General features: G+C 49.6%; 6 protein-coding genes across 6 annotated transcripts; 2 read left to right on the forward strand and 4 right to left on the reverse strand.

The window, feature by feature from the left end:
* Positions 1-146: 146 nt before the first annotated feature.
* On the reverse strand, positions 147-1,060 carry BO86DRAFT_354282 (cysteine dioxygenase). The gene is made up of 3 exons (XM_025669575.1): positions 654-1,060; positions 338-596; positions 147-285 (listed from the first exon to the last, which is right to left on the reverse strand). Exons 1-3 carry the CDS (start codon positions 942-944, stop codon positions 200-202), a joined length of 636 nt encoding a protein of 211 aa, XP_025531507.1. The 5' UTR covers positions 945-1,060; the 3' UTR covers positions 147-199.
* Positions 1,061-3,717: 2,657 nt separating this feature from the next.
* On the reverse strand, positions 3,718-5,242 carry BO86DRAFT_354285 (indoleamine 2,3-dioxygenase; the record flags this gene model as incomplete). The annotated part of the gene is made up of 3 exons (XM_025669576.1): positions 4,870-5,242; positions 4,161-4,784; positions 3,718-4,101 (listed from the first exon to the last, which is right to left on the reverse strand). Exons 1-3 carry the CDS (start codon positions 5,161-5,163, stop codon positions 3,718-3,720), a joined length of 1,302 nt encoding a protein of 433 aa, XP_025531508.1. The 5' UTR covers positions 5,164-5,242.
* Positions 5,243-5,592: 350 nt separating this feature from the next.
* BO86DRAFT_330855 (kynureninase) lies at positions 5,593-7,254 on the forward strand. Its single transcript, XM_025668729.1, has 4 exons — positions 5,593-5,815; positions 5,871-6,208; positions 6,269-6,746; positions 6,815-7,254. The coding sequence occupies exons 1-4, from the start codon at positions 5,671-5,673 to the stop codon at positions 7,228-7,230; spliced, it is 1,377 nt and encodes a 458-aa protein (XP_025531509.1). The 5' UTR covers positions 5,593-5,670; the 3' UTR covers positions 7,231-7,254.
* A 227-nt stretch (positions 7,255-7,481) lies between these two features.
* On the reverse strand, positions 7,482-9,828 carry BO86DRAFT_304263 (putative C6 transcription factor; the record flags this gene model as incomplete). Its single annotated transcript, XM_025667605.1, has 6 exons — positions 7,482-7,934; positions 7,996-8,894; positions 8,942-9,357; positions 9,413-9,468; positions 9,524-9,698; positions 9,761-9,828. 6 exons carry the CDS (start codon positions 9,826-9,828, stop codon positions 7,482-7,484), a joined length of 2,067 nt encoding a protein of 688 aa, XP_025531510.1.
* Positions 9,829-10,681: 853 nt separating this feature from the next.
* On the reverse strand, positions 10,682-11,505 carry BO86DRAFT_385904 (cytochrome c oxidase subunit 7). The gene is made up of 5 exons (XM_025671215.1): positions 11,429-11,505; positions 11,182-11,260; positions 11,052-11,112; positions 10,966-10,997; positions 10,682-10,889 (listed from the first exon to the last, which is right to left on the reverse strand). Exons 1-5 carry the CDS (start codon positions 11,455-11,457, stop codon positions 10,860-10,862), a joined length of 231 nt encoding a protein of 76 aa, XP_025531511.1. The 5' UTR covers positions 11,458-11,505; the 3' UTR covers positions 10,682-10,859.
* Positions 11,506-11,748: 243 nt separating this feature from the next.
* On the forward strand, positions 11,749-14,455 carry BO86DRAFT_385905 (uncharacterized protein). The gene has a single exon (XM_025671216.1). It carries the CDS (start codon positions 11,859-11,861, stop codon positions 14,406-14,408), a length of 2,550 nt encoding a protein of 849 aa, XP_025531512.1. The 5' UTR covers positions 11,749-11,858; the 3' UTR covers positions 14,409-14,455.
* The last annotated feature ends 4 nt before the right edge of the window (positions 14,456-14,459 follow it).

Genomic DNA, 14,459 nt, shown 5'->3' on the forward strand with positions numbered 1-14,459 from the left:
AAGGAAAACGACACATTGCTTGGGTATGACTCAGCAGTCCTTATGCATGCACAAGGTTCGCTCTCGAAGTCTACTCTTAGACTCTCTCAGGATCTTAATTCGCCTACGCGTACTAGAGCTGCAAAACATAAAATCTATTTATTAATCTAGTTCATTATTCATTACGTGCACCGCACCATAGCCCATTCATGACAAAATCCTACGCCTGGTAGACATGACTTCTCCGCCCCGACTCTCGGTCATAGATATTGTACCCGAAGTCCGCTGCATTTGGAGGCGTATACACTGTTGCCAGTTAGTCAGAGCCTGTTACATTCAAGTGGTGAGGGGTGCATACAGTGGAGAGAGACAGCAAGTTGGTCACTGCGAGGATTCATGACCCGGTGCAGTCCAATCTGGTCACAGATGTAGGCTACTTCGTCGGTCCCATACGTTGTATCTTTCTTCACCCTCAACGGGGCCTCGTGGCTCTGTTCGGGATCGGGAGTATAATAAATTGCCTCATTCAGCTCGCCAGCGAGAATCTTCATGATGCAATGCGCATTTGCATGGTCGTGGATCGGCGATCCTTTCTCTGGGTTCCAGACTAGAACCAGCTGCCACCATGGTCAGCCAAATTACATTCAACGCCTCGCGACTGAGGCATAACTCACCAGATTTGCCTGTCCGTTGATATTGGCTACTAGGTTGCGTGTATAGTTCTTGCTTGGGTCGTTCCGTGCAAAACGAGACCAGTCTGCTCGGTTGGAGGCATATTTGGACATGAAAGCCATGAGGACACGGTGGTCAACTTGTTCGGTGCCAATGCCCCGCGAGCTGCCAAGGTACATTTTCAGGTCTTGAACCAGCTGGTCAAAGGTATACTCCCCATGCTGCAGCGACGTGATGCTGTCTTTTGTGACGGGAGACGAAGTGAAGTTCGAGGCAAGCAGGGTTGAAGACATGGTTCATTGGTCGATGGCAGTCAACGAGTCCAATTGAGAGAGAGTCGATCCGGTAAAATGAAGCTCCTGGCAGGTTTAAATGTAATATGGATAGTCAAGAATGACACTTGTTGTTGCAATGCACTGCGAGTTCTTATAAAGCTGCTTGATATAACTAATATTTGAGTCTACACAGAACCAGTCGGCGATTGAGCCAGCTGGTCGGCGATTGACAATTTGTCCAGTGGAACCGCCGACGCGTCAGCCAATAATGTGCTCTTTCCGCCCTGGCACGACGATAACCGACGATAACCAGCGCATACTTATCGACATCTCAATTCCTGGATATGAGTTACGCAGTCTCTCGTGGGGTTGCTGAACACTGGTCTCTTGCTTGGTCGCTAATCTCAATTCTTCCTGAAGGCCATGTCACTCTGTCACAAGTGGGGAAGAGGACATACTTCAGCTAAAAGCAACAGCAAATGAGACTCCAACCGCCATGGCACCCAGTAGTGTTGTTGCTCTGAGAAGGGCCTCATCTTCCACCAGTTCTATGACCGGCATCTGGAAAGAGGCCGTAGCCATGACAGAGCATTCCGACTCAGGCTTTTACAGGCTGATAGCTACCTATGCAGTAGTTCTCCCAAGGCGGGTCAGTCATGTCCATGTCGAGAAAGAAGGACAATATGACGAGGTTGACATTCGAGCAGTAGCATTTGACATGTCAGAGCCCCTGGATGAGACAGTATGAGATAGTCATCAGTGCCAGAGGATAATCCTATATCCCCAAATCGTGCTCTTCGCCTTAGCTGATTTCGCAAGGGCGAGTCTCAGCAACCTCGTTGTCAACAGCATGACGACGAGTAGATACCCAATGCGCGAGCGAAGAGCCAGTAGATAATTGTTGGATCATGTACAGTACTATACAGCTAGTAAAGGCCAGGACTTGTGCCTTTTGCGCGACATATCTACAACAAAAGGTCGTGCCGATGTCTCGTAAGACCAAAGCGACCCCCAGCTTCACTCCTTTTCTGTGCCTCCAATCACCTCTGTGAGATTAGGTAGATTTCCCATGCCCTACCAGATGACCAGATTTACCGAGTCGATATCCCTAGTAGTATACACAACAAGCATTGCACAAATGGCGACATAACATATCATGCCAATCATTATTATCCCACCGCATTACATAGGACTTGCAATTTCACTCGCAATCCCACAGCATTACCATCGCGCCCAGAAGCCCCGATGTATACGCAACACCAATCTGCTTTGTGATAGCTCACTGGCCGGGAATTGCGGTGAAACCGAATCGCCATATTGCCCTCGATGATGCGATAACAGATCGCCGACCGAGTATGGACTTCAATCGCCGAGTACGTTGTCCCCCTCACCAGCTCTTGGCCAGGGCGAATTCCAGTGCTGCATGTACTGTATATGCTTAAGGTTTCGGGTGATCTGTCCGGTCAAACGACCTCCCTAAGATTGAGTACAGTACAAAACAGTAAATGTTTGTTAGCCTTGTTATTGGAGAGATTCTCATGCCCGAAGGCAACAGGCCGTCATGCGCAAAGGAGAACATATTGGGGGGAAAATAATAGAAACTTGTTGAGTAGGGCTGCAAACAGACCTACACATTCGACTTGACCCAGTGTAGCTTGGTTGTGGTGTTGTGGGGAGCATAGGTACCAGCTGTCATACAGTAACTATATGCTCACTGGGGCAATCCAAGCTTCCCCTTCCCCACACACTCAGTTTAACCTTCTGACGGCCTTAGAGCTCCATGACCTAACCCACAATCACACCGGCCCAAATTCACTTTCAAGTTCCTCCTTCCAGAGAACTCACTCTGAGCTACGCGCACCTCTGCTTCCTCAAACTTATAACAATATAGTACACCAAGAAACGTTTCTTGGCTTATCTATAGAAGCCAGCCAAGCATCAGTCCAGCTGAAAGATTGCTACCATGACATCACGTCCGCATGATAATGATCAAGACTGCTGACTAAAAGATAACTAAGTTACCAGTACTTGTCCTCGCCCCGGGGCTATCAAGAAGGTCCACTCTTGCTGCATTATCATGGATCAAGGGATGAATAGTACTCCGTAGTGCCTCCCGTATCTGCCCGTCTCACCGACGGATGTCGCCGTGGTGGTGACCCGGAATCGCTTCCGCCTCCGCTTCCGGTCCGCCCAGTTCAGCCCCTGGCTCGTGAAGCAGGTCAGGGGGGGCTTTCACCAGATGACGGGACTGGAATGTTGGTCAAGATCGTCAGTCAGCATACATATTCTGGACCGAAAGCATGCTTTCGAATGACGTTACATTATCTGTCGGAGATTTCTTTCAGGTCCGTATTCGTGTTTCTTTTCGTCATTTTTTGGAGCAACACTATCTCTCACTCGGGTCGTACTGTGCTATATATGATTTTACCTCGTAAGAGAGGGGCTGATCTGTACCTCTGGTAGGGAGGTTGCAGCTTATCGCGCAGCTATAGATGACGATGCTGTGATGATCTGACAATAATTCATGAGTCTCCTTACTATATTTCCTCAAAACAACGCTCGAATGCAAGGCCCGGACAAGGTGTCTTGAAGGATGATGCCAGTAGTATGACTGCGACAATCGATAATTATATTATTAGAGTGAGAGACTAGGATGATTACGATTCGAAGTTAAGTGGATGAAAAGTCGCTGTTTATCGTGGCATTCAATTATGTACATGGATGATGGTGATGATGCTGTTCCCATATCTCAAACAAGCAAGTCACACAGTATACTAGGCAGTCGCCACACTCAATCTGAGTAGCAAGCTGCAGCCTTGGTAGTATCTCGTGTTTGCTTCAAGAATGGAATCAGGTCAGTCCCTCCCGTGCCATGGACTCCATCAGTAACTCCTTGTCCATTCCAGCTTTCCATGCGCGTGGACGTCCTGGTCGCCAGATTGATCTGCGAAGACGTCTCAATTGGGGGCGTAGCGCGCGCAGGCCCGATAATGTATCGTGTCACCATCTTGACATGCTTGTCTCGAAATCTTCCCAGTGACATCACGGCTCCGTTGTATGCATCCCGTACAGGCGAGTCAGCCTTGTGGCTCAGAGCATATGAGCGGATATTGGCTGTGCGAACCATCATCTCGAGGAAGCGGCTGTGAGGTCCTGGCATGTATTTGCGCATTTGCTAAGTCACCAGCATTAGTACCATGGCGCGGTCACCATAACCTGGAAGTTGGTACATACCTCTATGAATCCGGCCTTGGAAGCAACAGGGGGCTTCCCGGTAGAGCCCTTGGCTTCCCCCGTGGCATGGTGCACCACACCAAGGAATATATCGAATGTCTGGATCAGAGAGCTTTGCGCATTGCTGCCGCCACTGTGCTGACGCCATTCACCTTCACCATCTCCCATGTCGTAATACACGCCCCTCGGCAGCCCAGCTACTGCCATATTCTTGCTACCTGCTAGGAAGGGACGTAGTTGATGATAGAACACGGTTGGCTGACAGTGCTCATACATACGCTCCAACAACTCCCCAAGCTCCACAAGGCCTTCGGCCAGCTGGTCAAGATGTGCTTTTACCAGCACGGCGTCATCGACACTGGCGGCCTGGATGGCATTGGTCATCAGTGGGATAAGCTGTGCCCCCTTGGCCTCCAGTGCCACCGAAATCATAAAAAACCATTCCTCGTCTTTCGTGCCAGTGAACGAGTTGACAACCGATAGGTTATCGGGGTCAGTCAGGTCGGCGTTGTCTTCTGAGACTTTGAAGTTCCATAGGTTCAGAGCTGCGTACGTTGCACACGGTGGGAGTTCTAGATGTTTCGACACTTCAATAAAGGGCCGCGAGATGCAGGGTGGTAACACCTGAACACGATGGTGCCCCAATCAGCAACGGACCAAGCATGGGGAAATGATCAATAGCCACTGGGCATAAGGAAGGGTCTCTTACTTCTCGAGGTGCATCTCCACCCCAAATGTAGGCATGGGTAAGATAAGCAAGCACGACGTATGCTCTCCTCCATTCCGGCTCGGATGCTAGCTTGCTAGTGGTAAGAACGGGCAACTCATCCACCGACTGCCTTATCGCTAGCTCTTCGATACGAGTGGATAAGTTGGCGGCGATGCTTTCCCAGGGGGAGTAGTAGGGATCAGGGAGTTGTTGTAGAGGAGGACTATCGGGAAGGAAGCCATTTTGGAAGGAAAGAGCGTATTGCTCTAAGCAGATGCCCGGCGTGTTCAACATGATGAAAAGTGCAAAGTGATCTGAAGGACTGCAATGCTCTGGGATGGATGGTTCAATCAATGCGAGCAGTGCCAACAACAGGAATTATATAGTTATTCCAACAATGAATCGCGGCAGTGTCGGGGCCGGGGCGGGTTATAGTAGAGGTTCCTAAAGGATTGTGACACAGTATCGTACCACCATAAAGAAGATATCAACGATCTGCAGGGACATTCAAAAGAGATGGTGTCGATAACGTCAGTCGATTTTCAAATAAATGTCCGAAAAGCCATTATAGCTGAATGTTTTTATCAGCAGGAAACACGGATCTGGAGGCGGAAGCGGAACGGCATCCGTGCCGGGTCAAACCCACGGCAGTCATTGTTATAGTTGATTAGATTATAAATATGTGATACTTATCCAGGAATCCAAGGGGTGTCATTGGAATCTCTCCTCTGAGTTACTAGTCTAAATCCGCAAGTCATTATTCCTATATTTCTTTACTACCCACGACCTTCAACCACCACCATGTCCAAGCCGGTCTTCACGGAGGAGGCTGCGTCGCCTGAGTACGCAGCCCAACTCGACGCACAAGATCATCTTGCTGCTTTCAGAGACAAATTTATCATTCCCTCAAAAGCAAACATCGCTTCTAAGAAGCTTGCTAAGCCCGGTAAATACCAAAATCCCCATTCATGAATGGCCTTGATTCCTGATAGTTTGGGCAGGACTCTCCTCCGAGCCTTGCATCTACTTCTGCGGTAACTCTCTGGGGATTCAACCGAAAGCGACCGTCAACTTTGTCGAAGCACAGCTAGACACCTGGGCGTCGATTGGGGTTGGTGGCCATTTCACTGACCTCGAGGATTCCCCTCTGAAGCAATGGCAGTTGCTATCAGAGCAAGCTGCAGCTTCCATGAGCAAGATTGTTGGGGCCCAACCAGACGAAGTGGCAGCCATGGGAACCTTGACGACGAATCTTCACCTTCTCCTAGCCAGCTTCTACAAACCCACTGCCACCAAGCATAAAATTATCCTGGACTGGAAGGCATTCCCCAGTGATCACGTACGCAAATGCCCTCGGTGAAAAAACTTATGTTCTGAGTTGAGACTGACATCAGCATAGTATGCTATCGAATCTCAGATTGCCTGGCATGATCTGGACCCGAAACAGTCCATGGTATTGATCGGACCGGAGGAAGGTGAATACGAGATCTCCACCGAGAGAATTCTGTCCCTCATCGATGAAAACGCCGATGAAGCGGCTCTTCTTCTCCTCCCTGGTATCCAGTATTATACCGGACAGTTCTTTGACATCAAGAAGATCACTCATTACGCACACTCACGGAATCTCACCGTCGGATGGGATCTAGCTCATGCTTACGGCAACCTGGAGTTGAAGCTGCATGAGTGGAATGTGGATTTCGCGGCGTGGTGCACATACAAATATGGGAATGCGGGTCCCGGCGCGATGGGCGGACTTTTCGTGCACGAGAAGCATGGCCAAGTTGACTACTCTGAAGGAGAAGACGCTCCCAGATTTCGCCACCGTTTGACTGGCTGGTACGGCGGTGACCGGTCAGTGAGATTCAAGATGGACAACAGTAAGTCCCACCGCACTTTCCGGGTTCATGCATCTACAGAGTATTATGAACTGACGATCGGTTCACAGAATTCAAGCCCATCCCTGGCGCTGGGGGCTTCCAGATCTCAAACCCCTCGGCCATTGATCTCGCAGCTCTGTGTGCCGCGCTGTCCGTCTTCGATGGCACATCAATGGCAGAACTTCGCCAGAAGTCTGTTCGGCTGACTGCATACCTTGAATATCTCTTGCTCAAGGACTATGATGAAGAGTCGAGACCGTTTCGCATTATCACCCCGAAGAATCATGAGGCCAGAGGAGCGCAGCTGAGCCTGTTGCTGAAGCCCGGCTTGCTGCAAAACGTATCTCAAAGGCTGCAGGAAGCCGGTATTATCTGCGATAAACGGGAGCCGGACGTAGTGCGTGTGGCACCCGTCCCGCTGTACAACACTTTCAGTGAGGTATGGACATTTGTCCAGATTTTTAGAAAGGCACTGGAGGTTTGATCCAAGCTAGTAGTGTGAAAGAACAAAGCCAGGCGAGATGAATGTACAGTTACCACGATTAATGTATACGAGATTCATGATTCCAAGTTTTTCGAAAGCCCCTTGCGTTTCCTGCGTCGTATAGTGCCGATGATTCGTGATGGTTCGAGAAACCAAGTTTTGGGAACTCTCTCTTTAAGTAGGCAGTAACGAGCGTAAACTTCTCCTACTATGCAAAATGACATAGACAGTCTTTGGCATGTAGCTAGGTTTCAGAGGTGACCGAAACCATCTCTGCCATCACCCCTCGGCAAAAAGTCTTGAGCTTGAGAGAAGAAATTCGCGGCCAAGATCGAGAATTCGTCATTCATTGGGTCAGGTGATCGAGATGAGCCCATGGACCCCATTGGATCTTGTCCGCCTACAAGGAGCGAAGTAGGCAGGTTAAATTGTGAGCTTGGTGATGACGCTGACGTGTGGTGAGAGTTGAGGCGAAATGGCTCAGGCAAGGGAGATGTTTGGGAAACTTCAGCCGCGATTGTAGGAGGCTCAGAGTACAAAGAGTCCCCGAACATGCGACGAGCTGAGTCGGTGTCACTATTGGAGGAGTATTCGAGGATCTCCCAGAACCGGGACAGGTCTATGAGGAGGTATTTACTCTGTGAGCCTGACGCCGGCTGATAAGATGCAGACACAGCATCCTCCAGCTTCTGTAGCCTGTCCGCCTAAACACACAATTTTGTGTCAGCTCATGCACAGAGATAGCGGATGGGCGCGTCAGCTTACCAATCGTGCCATATGAGGCCATTTTTGTCCCAGCTTCTGCACAAACCTGACACACCTGTAGAAACGGTCCCGCTTCTCATCACGAATAGCAGCATTCTCGGTAAAACTAAGCTGCAGTTCAATCGTAGCTACCACAGCAGCGCTATATCCTAGGAACGGGTCGGAGATCGTAAAGCACCGCTCTTCAAAGAAGTTAATGAAATGTATGATCCATGTTGTATGAGATGAAATGAGATCCGAGCTATGCTGGAGAAATATCTCAGGAATGGTACTTCGAAAGTTCCTCAGACTGAGCGAAAGGAGCAGCGGATGATTGACCAGGCATAGTATTGTATGGTATAAGAATTGGTTCAATAACCACGGACCCCAGTAGTCTCTTCTTGCCTGAAGCTCTTCCAGTGTCCTTTCATTAAGACTAGCTGGTTTGAACCTGTGAATGTAGGGCATCTGAGTCTCGAGGTCCATTTGAGCAGCCAAAATCTCCGAGTAGTCTGATTCGGACGACCAAGGAGGCAATTTCCCAGGTTTCCCATGGCGCCGGACATACTTGGCAGTTTTTGCAAATACACCACTGAGCATTATCATGTACGCGAGGATACCCTGGTCATGCATTCCTGATGACCGAGTTTCATCGGCCGCATCAATCAAAGAGTTCGGTGGTGGAGGCCTACTTGGACTCTCGGGGAAAGGGGGGAAGCTTCCCTCCGGAGAATCTAAGTTTTCAACGTCAACGCCATGAAGACGTTTTAGCAGATAGATGCTCCAGAAGCAACGCCGACGTTCTTCACGTTCACGTGTTAAGGAGAACTGTGACGAATGCGATTCCGAGCCCAGATTGGCAGACTGCGCCAGGTTCATTGCCAAGCTACAATGAATACTTGAGCGATGTGTATTTCCGTCTGTTTCAGTTAATCAAAAGTATGTCAGACATAGATGTACCACCTACTGGTAAAGTCAACAAGGCTTAGTAGGCACAAGCTTTGGAGTGTGGAAAGTTCAACTGGTCCTTCCGAAACCCTTTTCATGACCAGGCCTCTAGCAACTTCCGTATAGCCATTGATGAGAGACGGGAGTTCATCAGGACTTGACGCTTCGTCATCTGAAAACCGTACACTTAAGGCTAGGATGGCGTAGATTATCTCTGGATCACGAGTTGGCAGACTTCTCAGAAAGCTGTCCCTGTGAAATAATGGGAGAGGCTGCGAGTCGCAGTATTGCAGATACAAGTCTGCTATTGACAATACCTTCTCCCATCTGGGTAGCGGAGTGAGTGCACTCGGTGCTGAATAATTCAATGAAGGGGTCAGGGAAACCAGTCCGGTAGTTGCTACATTCTGTCGAGCGCGACTCTGTGCGTTTCGCCTAGCGACAAATCATTAGTCACTGGTGCAATAACAGTGAGAACGTGACGTCTTACTCCAGTGTGTCGAGGAACTCGCTCATCTTCGCTTCCCAGCTTCCCAGACGATCTTCCTACACGTAGCAAAATTAGACACAACCAATAGCCAAGGCATCCTTTCGGGATTACCAATATCTGTGAGATCCTGGTCTCCGAGGTGGAGATGCCAGAAATCGATTCTCCTGAATAGCTAAGACCATTGGTCAATGGCCTTCGGTGCTCTCCAGCATATGTGCATGTTTGATTTAACCGCGCACATAGAGAGCAAAGTGGCTGTTCCCCAGGACATTTTGCCTTTTTCCGCCTGGAAAGAATCAATCATTAATGTGTCATATAGCGCGATGCCGGGCAGTCAGTCCGGCTTACCTGCACGGCTCACAGGCTTGCCGCACTCGCTTAGCGGGCCGTTCAGGAGTAGCGGACTCCAAATCCATCTCAGCGGAATATTTATGTCGGGTTCTCTCCACAAGTCTCGACTTTGAAATGTGTTCTGTATTTCCAGTGGGCGTTGAACAACAGCTCCCCCGAAGTGGGAAGTAGCTTAACGCAGGAAGATTAGTTCCCTGCGGAAGCCTCCCGAAAGTTGTGAATATCAGAAAAAAGGCACATTCTACATCGGTCGAGTACTTGTGTTGACTGCAATGGCAAGGGCAAGAGCTCAAACTAAAAAGCTTCGGATGCCACAAGGTCGTAGTCAGGAACACTATCAACAACAGTGAGGTATAACCAGTGAGTGCTTGCTTGCATGTGGACGGGATAAACTGCACGTGGATGACTAATCAGCGGCCTAGTCAATAAGGTAACTTGGTTGAATTCGCTTAACAAGGCTATATGACAAACCAGTTATGTAGTTAACCATGACTGAACACGAGGATGTAGATATTAGAGAACTTATAGCACGCGTAGAGGAATCAGCTGAAGGCTGGAGTGTGCATTGGCGTTGATGTTACGAGAGGTAGGTCGCTATGCTAATTCTAACCAATCATGAGGTGTTCATTTGACGTAGTCTCCATCCTAATCGTCATATGGCATGATGAGAGAGGCCCTTCGATCAAGACACAGCGCTCAGACTCACAGTCGGGGTGTTGACCGATTTCAGGTGGCATAAGGTGCTGGTATGAAACCCTGCTAGTTGCCGCAAGCAGTAGTCGCATACTAATAACATGATACACATTCTCATCTTTAGGTGGAAAATAACCTAGGTGCTTCGCATGTCCTGTCCTCATAATGAAACTCCAAAATTGCACGGTACCATAATAGTGTGGATGTTCAAGCCGAAACAGGAAAGTCGAGGAAAGATTTCACACATTGACGCCCTAGCTTAATTTATGTACAACGTCGATAATCCCAGTCTTCCTCTCAGATGAACCGTTACAGAAACCCAGACATACCGCCAATTGGAGTCAGGGAATGTCAATCGCGAGACGCTGCGGGATCATACTTGGCATGGCAAAGTATTAGGCGTTTACTCCTTACCGAACCAGGTCTTGTGGCCCTGTTGTCAATGTTAGTAACTGACTCTGCAGGAGAAGGAAGCATTCAAGTGTAGCGTAGACGTGGGCAGCACTTACGAAGACCATGCGGCCCATGGCATAGGTGGTAGCTGAAGAGACGTTAGTATAGACAACTCGATTGCGCTAGAATGGATATTGCTCACCAATGCCGAGACCATAGACGGAGATGAGGTAAGGGTACATAATGTAGTTGCTGCGCTCGGTCTGTGGGTTGAAAGGAGAATGATGGTTAGACCTTCCATGCTACCATGTAATCATTCCAGACCGACTAACCTTGTACCACTGACGCTTGCCGTCGTGCTTCTGGAAGAGACGCTGGTAATAGGGGACACGGTTCTCACGGAACACGAATCTATGGAGAAATTCAACATATGTCAGTCATCTGGAAGTCAATTGGGGTATGAGCAGTGGTCAAAGCCCGGTCAATGGTGCGCAGGCCGAGCTGACGAACGAGTTATGAATCGGGAGCGCAGAGGCCGTGCAAGGGGATGAAGATCAAGAAAAATTAGTAGAGGCTTACCCAGCCATGCGAGGAGCGGTGCGGAACATTTTGGCGGTTATGCGAATGCGACAATAACGAGATTTTCTAGAGAATGAAGACGAGAATGGCAGCTAGAAGATTAGCAGTAACAATGATCAGTCGATGTCGTGAAGTGTGGACCCGAGCATATCCTGGTCACGTGGCTACCCTCACTCTTCCGCCTTTAGGATGCAAGGCTTAATAAGTTCACGTGATGATGCAGTACCAAAGCTAACTCAACTAGGTATGGCTCAACAGGCTGGTCTCCCCCAGAAAAGTAGTTTCCGCGGAATCCAAGTGCGCAGCACTCGAGCTCAATCATTCACCACCAATTTTCACATGTGCAAGAGATTTTCCGTGCCTTTAGGGAGCGAATGAGGAGGATGGTCAGATCTTTCGTTCTCCTCTCTTCCTTTTCGTCTCAAGACTCATGCGCCCGGCTCTTCTTCGATTACTGAAGAGACCGTCAGCTCTTTCGGTTCTCGACTCCCTGATCTCAGCACCCGTCGGGGTGGAACAATTGGAGCTTAGACGCGATCAAAGATGTCTGCGATGTCTATCGAGGAGTACCCGACGAGAACATTACGAATCCACTATCAACCCAGAACAAACATCATGCAGCGAATCTCTCTCTCCCTCGACAAGGCGAAAATTGAGCTTTCAGGTCCACAAGATCAAAACACCGAAGGCGCAAGCAGAAGACAGTGTTGAACACGGTGAAAGCTCTCCCGACAAACAGAAGTACTTATCGCGAATTCGAATACAAACAGAGAAGCTGGAATTCGAGTCAGATATTGGACATGCACGCGACATTGGGACTCGTCTGGTGGATGACCCACGTCACCGAAACGATTTCAGTCTCTGGGTAGAGCTATTACGCTACCGTCAACGGCACTATGGAGAGCAAGGAACAATGGTCATTTGGGAGGCTTTGACTGATCGCGTGGATGACGTACAACTCCCAGTGGACGGGGACTTGGCCGATTTTCTCTGGCAGAGCTTTGTCGACCTCGGTTTCAAGCGAGAGATTGTGATGGTTGAGGTGGCTGAATATGCGCGAGAACTCTGGAGTAAGACTGGGAACCGATGGCCCAAGCTCTACGAACGAATTGTCGGCGGGTTCATCGAACGCGGCCTGATTGACCGGGCTGAGGAATGGCATCGAAAACTCCGGGATCCACATCTAGCAAGTCCGAATGACATTTTACATGTTCTGAGACCGGACGTCTCTGCTCGCCACTCTAATAATACCGTTGTGAGTATAAACAAGGCTAAAGACCAAGGCCAAGGCTTCCTACCAAGCCTAGTGGCATTTCGCAATATCTGCCGGTCGATACAAGGTCACCAGATATACGTTCCCACCATGTCTGCCCTCCTTCAGAACGACCTTCCGGCTCATGAGCTGGTACTCATGCATCTATTCTTAGTGGGTAAGGGCGATCATCCTCGCTCCTACAAAGAGATAGAGCCATTGATCCACGGTGCGGAAAAGCGTGGCCTACAATCATTCCGGCAGAAGCTCCGAGCTTATGTCGACCGTCAATTCCCCAGTGACGTTGAAGACATTCAAAACAAAGACTCTGAAATTGAGAACTCTGAGCATAGACTGCCGGCGGACCCCGGCGAAAGAGAGTTCTTGCATGACGAAAAGCCCATCAAGGACGACCTTGGCGCGCGCATATTCGCTACGGACGCTTTGAAATTTGAACTCATTCTCTCTGGCTTCAAGATGTTTGGTGCTACTTCTATTGGACCACAATCTTTACGAGAAATGGCAGTGAGAGCCCATGGCAGTCGCGATCTACTGGAAAGGCTTCGGCTTCTGCAGGAAGCAGGTATTTCCATCGGGAACTCGATCTTTTCTCGCCTTGTCCGCAAGCTAGCCACAGAAAATCGTGGTATTGTTCTGGCAGATCTACTTCGAAGTGATCAACATCCCGACATGCTGGAGGATACGCGTGTTCAAGAATCTCTTTTGTTGTCTCACTACCTTAGTCAGGATTGGCGTCGCTACAACCTGACCCTAGCCATCCTTAGCGAAATAGCCGATGAAGGACCAAACATGTTCAACATCCATTTTCGAAAACATCTGAGAGCGGGCGAGTGGGAGTTGGCATCGAAAGTGGTCGATGAACTAGCTTTGCGCGGAGAGCCCCTCACGAAGACAAGCATCGACCTAATGATCAAGCATGTCCTCACGCCACGACGGCCTGGGTCCGGACCGATACGAGCGCCTGACCGGCCACCGCAAACCGAAGTGGCGTTCGTCTTCCGTGTTCTACACCGCACCATTCCATTGGGGTCAACTGTATCTGCCAGGCTCTGGATTGAGTTGATCAAACGACTGGGCCAGACAGATTCCTGGGTTGAGCTTCGGAGGTGTTGTTTTTGGCTAGCACGCCATTATTCTTTCACTGGGCCGCAGAAGGATACACCTCTGGACATCATATCAAAATCAAGCGCGGCACCACATAGTCATACTTCTCCAGTTTCGGAACAGAATGCTGACATGCTCCGGACAATATTCAACCGCCACGTCCAGGAAGCCCTCGTGCATTGGGGGTTTCGAAAGCGAGTCTCTCCGAACATCCATCGCTACCACGCGGCCAATGATCCGATTCCATGGGTACGGGGCCTCATTCTTCTGCGTGAGCTGGAGCGTAGCGGTGTTGAGCTTCAGGTAAGCTGCATCAGCCGCGCGTGTCGGCAACGGCTTGCTATTGTCTTTGGACGAAACCGGCGGTCTAGCCGCCCCATGAACCGCATGTTGCGACGAGAAAACCCTTATACTCTTGAGAAGGTACTTGGGGATATCAGCCGCGTCTGGGGAGAGCCATCCTTGTTTGCAGGCCGAGAGCACATTGATGTGTTCCGACTAATTAACCCACCGAGTTCCAAGATGTCGTACCGCAGGGCACGTAAAACCCTCTGGAGGGAGCAAAAACTGCGGGGGCCGGCTTTCATCCAGAGCCGGTCATAATGTACAACAGACAGTGTATATAGAATCCAATAGACCGAATATGTCACATGT

The sequence above is a fragment of the Aspergillus japonicus genome (genome assembly GCF_003184785.1).
Source record: "Aspergillus japonicus CBS 114.51 unplaced genomic scaffold BO86scaffold_5, whole genome shotgun sequence".
Taxonomy (NCBI): domain Eukaryota; kingdom Fungi; phylum Ascomycota; class Eurotiomycetes; order Eurotiales; family Aspergillaceae; genus Aspergillus; species Aspergillus japonicus.

Bases quoted from the DNA above. Each gene is read 5' to 3' on its own strand.
- BO86DRAFT_330855 (XM_025668729.1), top strand. From the start codon at position 5,671: ATGTCCAAGCCGGTCTTCACGGAGGAGGCTGCGTCGCCTGAGTACGCA. The intron at 5,816-5,870 runs GTAAATACCAAA...TAGTTTGGGCAG, and splicing joins TAAGAAGCTTGCTAAGCCCG to GACTCTCCTCCGAGCCTTGC. The intron at 6,209-6,268 runs GTACGCAAATGC...ACATCAGCATAG, and splicing joins AGGCATTCCCCAGTGATCAC to TATGCTATCGAATCTCAGAT.
- BO86DRAFT_385905 (XM_025671216.1), top strand. From the start codon at position 11,859: ATGCGCCCGGCTCTTCTTCGATTACTGAAGAGACCGTCAGCTCTTTCG.
- BO86DRAFT_354282 (XM_025669575.1), bottom strand. From the start codon at position 944: ATGTCTTCAACCCTGCTTGCCTCGAACTTCACTTCGTCTCCCGTCACA. The intron at 597-653 runs GTGAGTTATGCC...CCATGGTGGCAG, and splicing joins TCAACGGACAGGCAAATCTG to CTGGTTCTAGTCTGGAACCC. The intron at 286-337 runs GTATGCACCCCT...AACTGGCAACAG, and splicing joins ACTTGCTGTCTCTCTCCACT to TGTATACGCCTCCAAATGCA.
- BO86DRAFT_385904 (XM_025671215.1), bottom strand. From the start codon at position 11,457: ATGTTCCGCACCGCTCCTCGCATGGCTGG. The intron at 11,261-11,428 runs GTAAGCCTCTAC...ATTTCTCCATAG, and splicing joins ACCGCTCCTCGCATGGCTGG to ATTCGTGTTCCGTGAGAACC. The intron at 10,998-11,051 runs GTGAGCAATATC...ACGTCTCTTCAG, and splicing joins CGTCTATGGTCTCGGCATTG to CTACCACCTATGCCATGGGC.